We start from the raw sequence: 15,122 nt of genomic DNA on the forward strand, positions 1-15,122 counted from the left end.
GGGAGAAAGGGGAGGGAGAAAGGGAAGGAGAGGGACAAGGAGAAAGGGGAGGGAGAAAGGGGAGGGAGAAAGGGGAGGGAGAAAGGGGAGGGGGAAAGGGGAGGGAGAATGGGGAGGGAGAATGGGGAGGGAGAATGGGGAGGGAGAAAGGGGAGGGAGAAAGGGAAGGGAGAAAGGGAAGGAGAGGGACAGGGAGAAAGGGGAGGGAGAAAGGAGAGGGAGAACGGGGAGGGGGAAAGGGGAGGGGGAAAGGGGAGGGAGAATGGGGAGGGAGAATGGGGAGGGAGAATGGGGAGGGAGAATGGGGAGGAGAGGAACAAGGAGAAAGGGGAGGGAGAAAGGAGAGGGAGAAAGGAGAGGGAGAAAGGAGAGGGGGAGGGAGAATGAGAAAGGGAAGGAGAGGGACGAGGAGAAAGGGGAGGGGCAGGGAGAATGAGAAAGGGAAGGAGAGGGAAAATGAGAGGGAGAAGGAGAAAAGGAGGGGCCGGGACAAGGAGAAAGGGGAGGGAAAAAGGAGAAAGGGAGGGACCGGGAGAAGGAGAAAGGGGAGGGAGAAGGACAAGGAGAAAGGGAGGGAAAAAGGAGAAAAGGAGGGACCGGGAGAAGGGAGAGGGAGAAGGAGAAAAGGATGGAGAGGGACAAGGAGAAAGGGAAAGACCGGGACAAGGAGAAAGTGGAGGGAGAAGGACAAAGAGAGGGAGGTGTAAATGATTCCACTCAGAAGCTCTGTGTATTTTTATAGTTTATGTATTTTGTGTGTAAAAAGTTTATTTATGAAGAAGGTCAGTCGAGTGTTTTTATCACACTGGTGAAGAGACAACGTGATATTTTTGTCACTGCCACAAAATTGTTCCTTTGTGTCAAAAAAAGATTTCAGAAGTTGAGCTGAAAATGTTGGAGGTGTTTATTGGAGCAGTGTTTATGTATATACATGTTTCATACTTCACTTTTGGCTAAATAAATTAAATCCACAATTAATCTTCCTCTTAAAACCGAGAGCATCTCAACCCACCGTTTCAGGCTCCTGATCGGCATCGTGTCCTAAATCATCTGGGATTAAATGCTACTTTAGGGCAGAGGTTCAGGAAAGAATTCTACACCGCTGCTTCATCCTGAACCTGGTTGTAAAAGCAGGTCACACGGTTGAGGAGGAAAAGGAATGTCGTGTAGCCGATCAGGCTTCGAGCTGGACGTCTCTGACGGAGCTGAAACGACGTCCGGCGAGGCTGGAGAGAGCGAAGAACAGGTTCTTCCTGGAGTCAGGTGAAACGTCCAGGTGGAACGGGAGCTGGGATAAGCGGACCACCACGGGCCTGGAGTTCAAGAAGGTGTCGCCCTCGGGCCACTTCAGACCCAAGTGGTGCCGATGTATCTGTAATGATAGATAGATAGTGCAGGTAGATAGATAGAGTCAGAGGAGAGATGGATAGATCACATGGTATTTACTAGAGATGAGCCGGATACTCGGCTGAAACGAGTATCTGGTACGGATAAAGCACTTCTGCTGAGTACGAGTATTATACGAGTAATACGAGTCAATATCTGTGCTCGGATTGTATGAAAATCATCATTGGGTATCTGATTGTGTCAGCGTTCTGTGATAGGCTAGTCACAGTGCCCCTCCCCTACAGTGATAGGCTAGTCACAGCGCCCCTCCCCTACAGTGATAGGCTAGTCACAGCGCCCCTCCCCTACAGTGATAGGCTAGTCACAGCGCCCCTCCCCTACAGTGATAGGCTAGTCACAGCGCCCCTCCCCTACAGTGATAGGCTAGTCACAGCGCCCCTCCCCTACAGTGATAGGCTAGTCACAGTGCCCCTCCCCTACAGTGATAGGCTAGTCACAGCGCCCCTCTCCTACAGTGATAGACTAGTCACAGCGCCCCTCCCCTACAGTGATAGGCTAGTCACAGTGCCCCTCCCCTACAGTGATAGGCTAGTCACAGCGCCCCTCCCCTACAGTGATAGACTAGTCACAGTGCCCCTCCCCTACAGTGATAGGCTAGTCACAGCGCCCCTCCCCTACAGTGATAGGCTAGTCACAGCGCCCCTCCCCTACAGTGATAGGCTAGTCACAGCGCCCCTCCCCTACAGTGATAGGCTAGTCACAGCGCCCCTCCCCTACAGTGATAGGCTAGTCACAGCGCCCCTCCCCTACAGTGATAGGCTAGTCACAGGGCCCCTCCCCTACAGTGATAGGCTAGTCACAGCGCCCCTCCCCTACAGTGATAGGCTAGTCACAGCGCCCCTCCCATACACACATACAGATGTATTGTGTTGCTGTGTCTTGCTCTGCTCACTCACAGTCACACACAGAACAGCTCTCTGTCTCTCCCTCAGTCACTCGGGTTCGCGGGTCTTTTCCGTTAACGTTTAGGGTTTCTACAGATTTTTACTTCGGGTTGTAACGTTAATAATACGTACTTACTAACCAGTAGAGTTCTGGTAAACGTGGGTTCGTTCAGACGTGGTTATTTTTATTACCAAATTAATTATTACCAGTTAAAGCCCCGCCCATTTCAAGACAAGCCCCGCCTACCTCCGGATTAGGCCCCACCCAGTCCGAGTACAGATACAGATACGGATAATTCATATGGTTAACAGATAATGCTGTACTCGCTCATCCCTAGTATTTACAACGTTGATGACGAGTCGTCGTCATAGAAACAAGAAAGAGAGGCTGAGGACATTACCTTGACAAGCGCTCCGTCGTTACAGTGCCAAACGATTCCCTCCACACGGCCCTCATCACTGTCCCGAAACCACGAGTGCAGCTGATGGAACTCCACTGCAGGAGCGTTCCTCACACGCAGGATTCCATGCGGCACCAAAACATGGAGCGGATTCTTCTTACTGCCCAAACCTGATGTTCAAACCGGTGCTTGATCATTTCAGTAGCTTTTAACTTCAGACACGTTTTCTTTTCGTTTTAATTAGCATTTCTAGTAAGGCTCACCGTATGGGTTTCCGTTCACGTTGGTCCCAATGAGCTCCAGCGTTTGCTCCATCAGCTCGCTCAGAGAAACGCTGACGATTTCCAGCACGGCTTCATCCTCGTCGCTCGGCCTCAGAACGAGAGCCTTTCGGGCGTCGTAGTCGACCACGGACGCGTGCCAGCAGTACTGCTTGTTAGATTTATCCACTGGAATCCAGCCTTCAAAAGAATCGCATATAAACAAACCTTTCAGTTCAAAATGTCCTATAAATCCCACGATTCATGTGTATGCAAGTATCACTCAAGATTAGCTCCGCCCACTAAATCTACTCCAACAGAAACACGTTTAAACATTAACGATCATTTCACTTTCGTATTTCATTAGAGATTTGTTAAGTAAACAGAATGTGTGTATGAATAACATAAGACCCTGCACTGCACGTGAACCATATTCTTAGCCCCGCCCAACGTTTCATTCATTTGCATATCAGAATTTCTTCTTATATTAAAAAAAAAAACAAACAAATTAAAAGTAAACTAACGACCTTTTAGCAACACGGTAGAGAACAGGTCTAAACACGATCACGGCGTGTCCTCTTCTCCGAGCTCACCGGCTTCTGCACAACCTCATTCGTAGCTATGGCAGGTGTCCAAGTGAGAAAGTGATTCGACTCTGAATCGAATCGACTCATCCGCAGGAAGTGAATCGTCGTGCGTTTTTATTTTTAAAAATGCTAAACCCAGCCGAACGTCTTGCAGACGCGCCGTGCCGTAATTATCTGTGCGTATATAATCAGCTTCACGTCCATCGTGCTCAGGTGATATTTCTCACTTTGGTAAAGATTCAGTTTTCAGTCACCGAATTGAAAAGAGTCTTTTTTTCTTTTTGGTTTCCTTAATTCCATTCAGGGTCGAATCAAACCGCAAAGAGACGAAATCATTTTGTTTGTAAACCTTAGGCTCGTTTACCTGGGATGTGTCCGTGCTCATCAGGTACCGGGTGACCGCTCTCGTACCGGACTCGACGTGCAGGGATCCAGGATTCAGGAACGGTCCGGAAATCTTCTTCAACATTCCACGTGAAACCTCGAGTTAGAGAACACATGTGTTTTACTGTACCGTCCAGCCCGACTGTAACCTGCTGACTGATGGAGATTCTAATATAAACGATACCTTTACAGGTCTTCTGAGCGTGCTGATGTTTCCTGAACCTCTTGTCCGCCTGCTTGGTGGGTTTCCGATCCAGACGAGCCCAGAGGTACGCTTCTCCTTCAAAACAAATGAAAAACAAAACCTGGACATGGTTCTTCGTACGCGATTTCTAATTTATGCGTACCATGAAGGTGTGAAGGCTTGTTACCGTGGCAACAAGTACGTTAAAAGAAATCGGTCGTGGTTGGCTGGGTCGGAGGGAGGGAGGGAGGGAGGGAGGGGCAGTATGGTTTAGAAGCTGATGTATGAGGAAGGGTGCATATAGAACACAGGAAATGACATCACACTATCTATATCCAGTATGCAGATGTGAGGCACCTCTGTACAGAGTGACGTAGCAACACGTGCCGTCCAACTTTTCAGTGGCGACCGCGTGGTAGATGTCCGACTCCACGGCGGCGGGGTTCAGCGTTTCAGTGGCAACCACCTGAAAATGCTGAACATAGAACACGCTGAACAAGATTAGATGAATGAGACGCTTAATAAACCAATAAACAATACGTATCTCATATATTTATTTTTTATTTGTTAATGTAAAAGGGTGAAAAATAATAAATACAAATACGCAATACAAATAGACATCATCCCAAACCGCAACACTGATGTCCCCTACACTCATGTCCCCTACACCCATGTACACTGATGTCCCCTACACTTATGTACACTACACTCATGTACACTGATGTCCCCTACACTCATGTACACTACACTTATGTACACTGATGTACACTCATGTACACTACACTCATGTACACTGATGTCCCCTACACCCATGTACACTACACTTATGTACACCGAGTGTCCCCTACACCCATGTCCCCTACACTTATGTACACTCAAGGGTGTACACTCATGTACACTCATGTACACTGATGTCCCCTACACTGATGTCCCCTACACTCATGTCCCCTACACTCATGTCCCCTACACTCATGTCCCCTACACTCATGTCCCCTACACTCATGTCCCCTACACCCATGTACACTGATGTCCCCTACACTTATGTACACTACACTCATGTACACTGATGTCCCCTACACTCATGTACACTACACTTATGTACACTGATGTACACTCTTGTACACTACACTCATGTACACCCATGTCCCCTACACGCATTGTCCCCTACACTTATGTACACTGATGTACACTCATGTACACTACACTCATGTACACTGATGTCCCCTACACCCATGTACACTACACTTATGTACACTGATGTACACTCTTGTACACTACACTCATGTACACCCATGTCCCCTACACGCATTGTCCCCTACACTTATGTACACTGATGTACACTCATGTACACTACACTCATGTACACTGATGTCCCCTACACCCATGTACACTACACTTATGTACACTGATGTCCCCTACACTTATGTACACTCAAGGGTGTACACTCATGTACACCCATGTACACTCATGTACACTGATGTCCCCTACACCCATGTCCCCTACACTCATGTACACTACACTCATGTACACTGATGTCCCCTACACCCATGTCCCCTACACTCATGTACACTGATGTCCCCTACACCCATGTCCCCTACACTCATGTACACTACACTCATGTACACTGATGTCCCCTACACCCATGTCCCCTACACTCATGTACACTGATGTCCCCTACACTCATGTACACTACACTAATGTACACTGATTTACACCCATGTCCCCTACACTCATGTACACAACACTCATGTCCCCTACACTGATGTACACTGATGTCCCCTACACCCATGTCCCCTACACTCATGTACACAACACTCATGTCCCCTACACTGATGTACACTGATGTACACTCATGTACACCCATGTCCCCTACACCCATGTCCCCTACACCCATGTCCCCTACACTCATGTCGCCTACACTCATGTACACTACACTCATGTACACTGATGTCCCCTACACCCATGTCCCCTACACTCATGTACACTACACTAATGTATGCCTTTGCGCGTGCTCGAGGCGCGTTCCCGTGACTCCTTACCTGACCGTCCCGTTTTCTGGACGCTTCTTCTTTAACCTCAGTGAGAAAAACACACGGGATTTTCTGCTGCACGGATCCGCGGCGCCTCATGGCTCTTACTCAAGCTTCTCTACTCCACTTAGTTCTCACCGTTAACACAGCGAGCTGCCATTTAAGCTGTTTAAAATAACATCAACGCAGAGACATCTGTTCATCTGCACCGATCTGAGGGAGAGATCAGAACTCTCTGCTGCCACCTGCTGGACAGGAGCATAACTGCTGATCCGAGTCAAGATTGAGTCAGTGAGGGAATAAAAATGTTTGGTAGGGTAATGAATCGTTCAGTATGGTAAAGTGTGATTCGATTCAGTGTGGGGGCAAAGTGATTCATTATGGGGGCAAAGTGATTCAGTATGGGGCAAAGTGATTCAGTATGGGGGCAAAGTGATTCAGTATGGGGCAAAGTGATTCATCATGGGGGCAAAGTGATTCAGTATGGAGGCAAAGTGATTCAGGATGGGGCAAAGTGATTCGGTGTGGGTGGAAAGTGATTCAGTATGGGGGCAAAGTGATTCAGTGTGGGGGCAAAGTGATTTAGTATGGGGGCAAAGTGATTCAGTGTGGGTGGAAAGTGAGTCAGTGTGGGGGCAAAGTGATTCAGGATGGGGCAAAGTGATTCAGTGTGGGTGGAAAGTGATTCAGTAATACAGTAAGTGAGAGGTAGAGTGTGAGAGAAAATGATATTTAATACAGGAAAAATGTGATTCAGTAATGTGTGAATCAATAAGACAAGTGAGTCAGAAAGATGAATATACACTGTAGAAAAGAAAAAAGTGTAATTTTTATATTAAAAAATATGGTAGGTGAAAAGGGGCACGATAAGAGTTAAAGTGTGATTAAGTAAGATAAATGATTCAGTGAGGAGAAAAAATACAGTGATACAGAAGTTTTATACTAAAATTCTTGTGATGTGTGTGGATGTTTTTAGCAGAGTAAATGAACATTCAGAGTTTTACACACAAACATAAAAGTTTAATTTTCACAAATTAAATATCTCAGCATCTGCGTCTGTCCATGATCTCAGTAACAACTCAATAATTACTGCTGTAATGGAATCTAAAAAGCAATCAGTAACAAGCTTCACTTTGTATTACGACATTCAGCTGCAGAGGACAAAACATTCACAAACACTGAAACATGTAAACGTGTAAAACGTGACCGTACGGTCGGACGAGTGACATCACATCTAGACCCGCGAGTGCAAATTATCACCGACGTGACTTTTCAAGATGCTCTGAAACTGCACGATTATATCTGGAAAGTTAATTTTCTTTTCGAAAACGTAATTTTCTATTTACACAGGATTTTGACGTTGGAGCGGTTTGAAGTCTACTTGAGCTCGGCATCAGGCTTCATGCTGAACGGCTCTAGTCGCTCGCTCTCGGGTAGCAGGTTGTTCAGGCGCTCCATCAGGGGCACGGTCTGGTCGATGCCCATCTGAATCCTTCGCAGGATCATGGACATCTCATTCACCTTCTGAATCTGCTCGGCATATTTGGCGTAGCGCTTCTGCCTGTCCTGCATGATGCTGAAGAGCGCCTCCACCGACAGGTCCATCTGAAACACACACACACACACACACACACACCTAGGTTTTTAAACACCTAGTGTCCTTTACTGTTCAAATCAGCGCTGTTAAATTCTCAAATCTGATTGGTCAGAAAGCGCATTAGTTTTATTTAACGACGAGGCTCGGACAGTCGCCCTGACTGGAACCTAAGTGACAGGTTTGTATTAATGCACTACTTCTAATACGTTATCATCTCTACAGTAACAGATAGAAAGAGGGTAAGAAAAAGATCTTTCATCACATCCTGGTTTCAGACGAACCTCTTTGATCCTCTTGACCAGAGCGTTCTGGTCGAAGGCTACGGCCTCGGCACACTGATGCAGGTGATCCTGGTAGCGTAAACACAGCTGCAGCACCTGCACAGAGTCCAGCTTCTCCAGAGACAAAGTGCTGGGGGACGTCTGACCGCTCAGGACACCTAAACACCAGAGAGAGGGAGAGAAAGAGAGAGGGGAGGGGGGCAGGAAGAGAGAGAGAGGAGGGGGGCAGGACGAGAGAGGGGAGAGTAGAAGAGAGAGGCAATGAGAGAGGGAATAAGAGAGAGGGGGAATGAGAGAGGGAATAAGAGAGGGGGAGTTTAAGAGAGGGGAAATGAGAGAAAGGGAATAAGAGAGAGGGAATAAGAGAGGGGGAATGAGAGAGGGGGTTTAAGAGAGGGGGAATGAGCGAGAGGGGAAATGAGAGAGGGAATAAGAGAGGGGGGGAATGAGAGAGGGAATAAGAGAGGGGGTTTAAGAGAGGGGGAATGAGAGAAAGGGAATAAGAGAGAGGGGGAATGAGAGGGGGGGGGGTTTAAGAGAGGGGGAATGAGCGAGAGGGGAAATGAGAGAAAGGGAATAAGAGAGAGGGGGCATGAGAGAGGGGGCATGAGAGGTTATCGTGTCTGAAATCCTTCCCATTTACTATATACACGTAGGTCTGCACTCGCACACTCACCCTTGAGCAGAGGCTGAAACGTGGGAATCTCCTGAAGCTTGATGACGTCGGGGTCGTTGTGGATGTTACGTAAAGACTGCGTTCCCTGAGCAACCACCACGATGTCATCCATTTTTGCTCTGTGCTTCGCTGGTGACGGCACAACTAACAGTAAAGAAGAAAAAAGAAACAAACAATAATTACTGGACTGGTTAGTGACACACTGGACTCTGTGTTCATGAGACTGTTTTGTCTCGTGTTCAACTTTGTGTGTGTGTGTGTGTGTGTGTGTGTGTGTGTGTTTAGTTTCTCTCCACATTCCTGAACCATCCTCACAGGACAAATTCCTAACAATACACTAACTGAATTGATTTCTCTGTGTCAGTCATTTTAACAATCAATAGCAACCACACAAAAAACTAAAACAATCAAAAATAATCACTATATATATACACACACTGTATATATACACACACACACACACACACACTGTAGCTGAGAGACACTGCTATCTTTATCTGATGTGTTTCCTGTTAATAATGAAGTCAAATCCTACCTGATGCACTGTAGTCTGAATGTTTATGCTCAGCATCGCCGCTCTGTTCAGCTCCCATCGTGTCCAGCAGCTTTTCCTGTAGAAAAACAATTCAGATGTTTGAGGTTTGATTCATAAGCATCACCCTGGAGAATGAAGCGACTGGGTCACAGATCAGGTTCTCTGTGTGTCACTGTGTGTGTCACTGTGTGTGTGCCTCTGTGTGTATTTGTGTGTGTCTCTGTGTGTGTATCTCTGTGTATCTGTGTATCTCTGTCTGTCTCTGAGTGTGTATCTCTCTGTGTATGTATCTGTGTATCTCTGTGTGTCTCTTCTGTGTGTGTATCTCTGTGTGTCTCTGTGTGTGTATCTCAGTGTGTGTATCTCTCTGTGTATGTATCTGTGTGTCTTCTGTGTGTGTATCTCTGTGTATCTCTGTCTCTGTGTGTCTCTGTGTGTGTCTCTCTGTGTATCTGTGTATCTCTCTGTGTGTGTATCTCTGTGTATCTGTGTATCTCTGTGTCTCTGTGTGTGTATCTCTCTGTGTATGTATCTGTGTATCTGTGCATCTCTGTGTGTCTCTGTGTGTATCTCTCTGTGTATGTATCTCTGTCTCTGTGTGTCTCTCTGTGTATCTCTGTGTGTGTATCTCTGTGTGTATCTCTGTATCTCTGTGTGTCTTCTGTGTGTGTATCTCTGTGTGTCTTGTGTGTGTGTCTCTGTCTCTGTGTGTGTATCTCTGTGTGTCTGTGTGTGTATCTTTGTGTGTGTCTCTCTGTGTATCTGTGTATCTCTGTGTGTCTCTGTGTGTGTATCTCTCTGTGTATGTATCTGTGTATCTCTGTGTCTCTGTGTGTATCTCTGTCTCTGTGTGTGTATCCCTGTGTGTCTCTCTGTGTGTGTATCTCTGTGTGTGTGTGTCTGTATCTCTGTGTGTGTCTGTATCTCTGTGTGTGTATCTCTGTGTATCTCTCTGTGTGTGTATCTCTGTGTCTGTATCTCTGTGTGTGTGTGTGTGTGTGTGTATCTGTGTATCTCTGTGTGTGTGTATCTGTGTCTGTATCTCTGTGTGTATCTCTGTGCCTGTATCTCTGTGTTTGTATCTCTGTGTCTGTATCTCTGTGTCTGTATCTCTGTGTCTGTATCTCTGTGTGTCTCTCTGTGTCTGTATCTCTGTGTGTCTCTCTGTGTCTGTATCTCTGTGTGTCTCTCTGTGTCTGTATCTCTGTGTGTGTGTGTGTATCTGTGTATCTCTCTGTGTCTGTATCTCTGTGTCTGTATCTCTGTGTCTGTATCTCTGTGTGTGTATCTCTGTGTGTGTATCTCTGTGTCTGTATCTCTGTGTCTGTATCTCTGTGTGTATCTCTGTGTCTGTATCTCTGTGTCTGTATCTCTGTGTCTGTATCTCTGTGTCTGTCTCTCTGTGTCTGTCTCTCTGTGTCTGTATCTCTGTGTCTGTCTCTCTGTGTGTGTATCTCTGTGTCTGTATCTCTGTGTGTATCTCTGTGTGTATCTCTGTGTCTGTATCTCTGTGTGTATCTCTGTGTCTGTATCTCTGTGTCTGTATCTCTGTGTGTATCTCTGTGTCTGTATCTCTGTGTCTGTATCTCTGTGTGTCTCTCTGTGTCTGTCTCTCTGTGTCTGTATCTCTGTGTGTATCTCTGTGTGTATCTCTGTGTCTGTATCTCTGTGTGTATCTCTGTGTCTGTATCTCTGTGTGTATCTCTGTGTGTATCTCTGTGTCTGTATCTCTGTGTCTGTATCTCTGTGTGTATCTCTGTGTGTATCTCTGTGTGTATCTCTGTGTGTATCTCTGTGTCTGTATCTCTGTGTCTGTATCTCTGTGTGTATCTCTGTGTCTGTATCTCTGTGTGTCTCTCTGTGTCTGTATCTCTGTGTCTGTATCTCTGTGTCTGTATCTCTGTGTGTATCTCTGTGTCTGTATCTCTGTGTCTGTATCTCTGTGTCTGTATCTCTGTGTCTGTATCTCTGTGTGTATCTCTGTGTCTGTATCTCTGTGTGTATCTCTGTGTCTGTATCTCTGTGTCTGTATCTCTGTGTGTATCTCTGTGTCTGTATCTCTGTGTCTGTATCTCTGTGTGTATCTCTGTGTCTGTATCTCTGTGTGTATCTCTGTGTCTGTATCTCTGTGTGTCTCTCTGTGTCTGTATCTCTGTGTGTCTCTCTGTGTCTGTATCTCTGTGTCTGTATCTCTGTGTGTGTATCACTGTGTATCTGTGTATCTCTCTGTGTCTGTATCTCTGTGTGTATCTCTGTGTGTGTATCACTGTGTATCTGTGTATCTCTCTGTGTCTGTATCTCTGTGTGTATCTCTGTGTGTGTATCACTGTGTATCTGTGTATCTCTCTGTGTCTGTATCTCTGTGTGTCTGTGACATTGTAGCACCAGACAGCTTTCTACAATAAACTCCTGACGAATCCAAACAGATCATTGTGACCTCCTTCTACTTCACTTCTCCACTTTATTTATTTCATCTACACAAACTCGTCTCTTCTGGAACCGAAACAGTCTCCTGTGAATCTTTCTTGTACCTTTACTCTCATACTTTAAGTCAATTCTCTACAGTTCTGCTTTAAGGCTGTATTTCATCTCAGTAAGGAATAAAGATCAACTCTTATCATCTCTGTGATTTCAGCTGGATCTTTGTGTCACTGAACACATTAAAGCCATAAGATTTGACATGACAGAAGATGAACTTACCAAATGTTTCTCCTGTAATGTTGATCTCCTTTTAGTCTAATTACACAGACTGTATTAGCATTGGCACATTATTATTCTTCTTATTTCAGACTAATTAAGCAAGAGAACAAATAAAACACTGAATTCGTGCAAAATGTTGCTTTAACACCACAAGCGGTCACGTTTCCTACATGTTTTGGTAAGAGGGGCCGATGACAGGCAGCGCGGAATGATGACGAAAACGGTTTACGTGTGACGTAGTATACAGCGACGAAATAATAGATATATACACTAGATGTCGCCTTGGTTACGGCAGTACGTTGGAACGAACGCGTCAATAGAGCCGCCATCTTGGTACAGGGGACCCCCTCCTCTTAATGCAGCAGCGTCAATGGAGGAAAAGAAATAAAATCACCATGAATCGTCATGAATTTTTTTTTTTGCTTCGTTCCAAAGTCAGACATGTATTTATCATTGAGTCCAGAGAAAATTTAAGGTTTTGACATTAAGATAATCTTAGGGGGAAGTCAATGCCTAATGGTTAGAGAATCTGACTCCTAACCCTAAGGTTGTGGGTTCGAGTCTCGGGCCGGCCACGACTGAGGTGCCCTTAAGCAAGGCACCGAACCCCCCCAACTGCTCCCCGGGCGCCGCAGCATAAATGGCTGCCCACTGCTCCGGGTGTGTGTTCACGGTGTGTGTGTGTGTGTGTGCACTTTGGATGGGTTAAACGCAGAGAACGAATTCTGAGTATGGGTCACTGTACTTATATATATATAATACATAGTGCTTGTAGGTGTAAGTTTATTACTTACATTCTTCCACTTGAGTAAACTTCAAATGAACAATCGCTACTTACCTTATAGCCTACTGCATGTAACACTGCTACAATGGTGTGACTATACATGTTCATTTAAATATTTAAATTGGATTGGGTTATTAAATATGATACACAAAGCAATTTGCAGGTGGAAGCAAATCACAAATTTGTGAGGAACATAATGTGAAAGTTAGATAGTTGAGGTGCCAAAGACTGTTCAATCTTTTCTTTATTCCTGTCCCGCAATACTTTTGCCACATTAAATAAGTATGTACTAAAGTCACATAAACCAAAAAAACAACAACAAAGTTTGACTTTGAGGCTGAACTTGTGTGTTACACTGCCAAGCTAACTGGTGACATCCTTCCAGGACTGTCAGCTGAGTTAACCATTTAAAACTAAGTGTTTAGTTTCCCTGCAACAACAACACGACCTTACACAGTTTCTTCCTGACACTTTTGCTCTGCAGTTGCAGAGTATGAACCTTTGCGACATGGTGTTGTCTCAACTTATGAAAGGTACAGACAACTAGTGAAATGAAGCTAAAGTGATGGTTGTCTATGCCATCTTGAGTCTCAACAATGTGATCCTGAAGACCAAATGTCATATTATACATTTTTTTAAATTAACATACGATAAAAAAAATCCAAAACATTTTCAGGTATAATGTCAGCAAATATGTCCTTAAGTAACTGTATAAAAGAGCATTCTGCTTGTGTTAAGTCCAGGACAATCTAATAAAATATGTTTGACAGATGAGGGAATCTTACAAAACATACATAAAGTTGGGTCTTTTCACCTTTAAGCAAAAAAACATGGGTCAATTTTTAACGTCCTTATTAAGAGCTTCGAAATCTACAAACATTGTTGGTTTTCCTAACTGTTAAAAACTAATGGGTAACTAACATGGATTAGCTGCGGTCGTTAACCAAGGACTGAAACAAACCAAACGTAACCAGAAATATAATTTCCTAACATTCAATATCATAAAACACATTCTCACTCGTGAAATGTAATCCCATGCTGTCTGGTTTTTAGATTTATTTCATTTGAACATCCAAACGCAGCACAAAAGTCAGGCATCGTCCATGAATTCGAAGTACAGGCAGAGATGGCAGCGTTACCTACTGTAGCTACTTTCTATGACAAGACCCCTGTTCCAAGATGGCGGCGGTTTTGATGCATTTTTAGAACCCCAAGGCGACATCAGAATCAGAATCAGAAAGAGCTTTATTGCCAGGTATGTTGAGGATGCAGAAGATAGGGTTAGGTGGAGAGAGATGATTCGCTGTGGCGACCCCTGAAGGGAAAAGCCGAAAGAGGAAGAAGAAGATGTTTCCACATACGAGGAATTTGTTATAGTGACAGAAGCTCCACAGTGTAACAAAATGACATACACAATATAGACAATTTGTATGTACAAATGTGCAAGTGTGAAATGTGTAATTGAAGTATACATATGTAATGGGGTAGAAGATGTATGACTACAAATTGGGTGGACTACAAATCCCAGGAGTCAAGAGAGTATAAAAGGAAGTCAAACTTGGTGACTTCCTCTTTGTGTACCATGTGCTAAGAAAAGCTGTTTGGTGTTTTTCAAGGCTGTGTTATAGGAGATGAAAAGACCAATTGATTAATGAACAGTATAGCAGCCTAGAACTGTGAAGTGTCCTCATGGGAGTTAAACAGATAAGAGTACAGGTACTGATTTTAATCAGATTAATGGGGAGAATTGGTTTTAAGCTTTTTATATTGTAATTTGTGTTTTTAATGTGTAATTCTTTTGTGTTTTTAAGGTTGTTAAATATGGTATATGGCAATCATCAATTTGTATTTTCTGTAATTTGTATAATGAGGGAGAGGGGGGCAGGTGAGGTGAGATGAGATGGGGAGAGAGAGGGGGGAGATGGGGGGAGAGGAGTGAAAGACAGAGCAAGGAGAGAGACAGAGAGAGAGAGACAGATAAATACATCCCTACTGAGCCAAACAAGGATGAAGGTGGCAAGAAAGTTTGTGTGATTAGAAATCAGTGTGAAATGCTGTGTTTATTATTACCATCCAGATCCACAGTGAACCTGACCAAGATAAATCACTTACAATTCAATTCAATTTTATTTTATAAAGCACATTTGAAATCAGCCTGAACTGGCCAAAGTGCTGTACATAGAGTTAAAAGAAGGGTATAAGATAAGATATATATCTTATCTTATAATGTCCACACCTGTGTGTTGCGAAACCTCATAAATAATATAAATATATATACGTATATATATATATATTATTTATGAGGTTTCGCAACACACAGGTAAATAAATACCTATAAATACCTATAAATAAATAAATTATATATATATATATATATATATATATATATATATATATATATATATATATATA

At 44.3% G+C, this 15,122-nt stretch overlaps 2 protein-coding genes across 2 annotated transcripts; both read right to left on the reverse strand.

Moving 5' to 3' along the window:
• Positions 1-880: 880 nt before the first annotated feature.
• Positions 881-6,362, reverse strand: rlig1 (RNA 5'-phosphate and 3'-OH ligase 1). Its single transcript, XM_060885774.1, has 7 exons — positions 6,147-6,362; positions 4,465-4,582; positions 4,108-4,203; positions 3,904-4,020; positions 2,956-3,153; positions 2,693-2,862; positions 881-1,372 (listed from the first exon to the last, which is right to left on the reverse strand). The coding sequence occupies exons 1-7, from the start codon at positions 6,234-6,236 to the stop codon at positions 1,175-1,177; spliced, it is 987 nt and encodes a 328-aa protein (XP_060741757.1). The 5' UTR covers positions 6,237-6,362; the 3' UTR covers positions 881-1,174.
• Positions 6,363-7,135: 773 nt separating this feature from the next.
• Positions 7,136-12,131, reverse strand: borcs5 (BLOC-1 related complex subunit 5). The gene is made up of 5 exons (XM_060885034.1): positions 11,927-12,131; positions 9,227-9,302; positions 8,692-8,835; positions 8,016-8,173; positions 7,136-7,742 (listed from the first exon to the last, which is right to left on the reverse strand). The coding sequence occupies exons 2-5, from the start codon at positions 9,282-9,284 to the stop codon at positions 7,515-7,517; spliced, it is 588 nt and encodes a 195-aa protein (XP_060741017.1). The 5' UTR covers positions 9,285-9,302; positions 11,927-12,131; the 3' UTR covers positions 7,136-7,514.
• Positions 12,132-15,122: the final 2,991 nt, after the last annotated feature.

The sequence above is a fragment of the Tachysurus vachellii genome, chromosome 13, assembly GCF_030014155.1.
Source record: "Tachysurus vachellii isolate PV-2020 chromosome 13, HZAU_Pvac_v1, whole genome shotgun sequence".
NCBI lineage: Eukaryota > Metazoa > Chordata > Actinopteri > Siluriformes > Bagridae > Tachysurus > Tachysurus vachellii.

Excerpts from the sequence above, each read along its gene's own strand:
- rlig1 (XM_060885774.1), bottom strand. The coding sequence starts at position 6,236 with ATGAGGCGCCGCGGATCCGTGCAGCAGAAAATCCCGTGTGTTTTTCTC. Across the intron at positions 4,204-4,464 it reads CTACGTCACTCTGTACAGAG|GAGAAGCGTACCTCTGGGCT; the intron begins GTGCCTCACATC and ends TTTGTTTTGAAG. Across the intron at positions 2,863-2,955 it reads CGTGAACGGAAACCCATACG|GTTTGGGCAGTAAGAAGAAT; the intron begins GTGAGCCTTACT and ends TTTGAACATCAG.
- borcs5 (XM_060885034.1), bottom strand. The coding sequence starts at position 9,284 with ATGGGAGCTGAACAGAGCGGCGATGCTGAGCATAAACATTCAGACTAC. Across the intron at positions 8,174-8,691 it reads GTTTCAGCCTCTGCTCAAGG|GTGTCCTGAGCGGTCAGACG; the intron begins GTGAGTGTGCGA and ends TCTGGTGTTTAG. Across the intron at positions 7,743-8,015 it reads TGGTCAAGAGGATCAAAGAG|ATGGACCTGTCGGTGGAGGC; the intron begins GTTCGTCTGAAA and ends TGTGTGTTTCAG.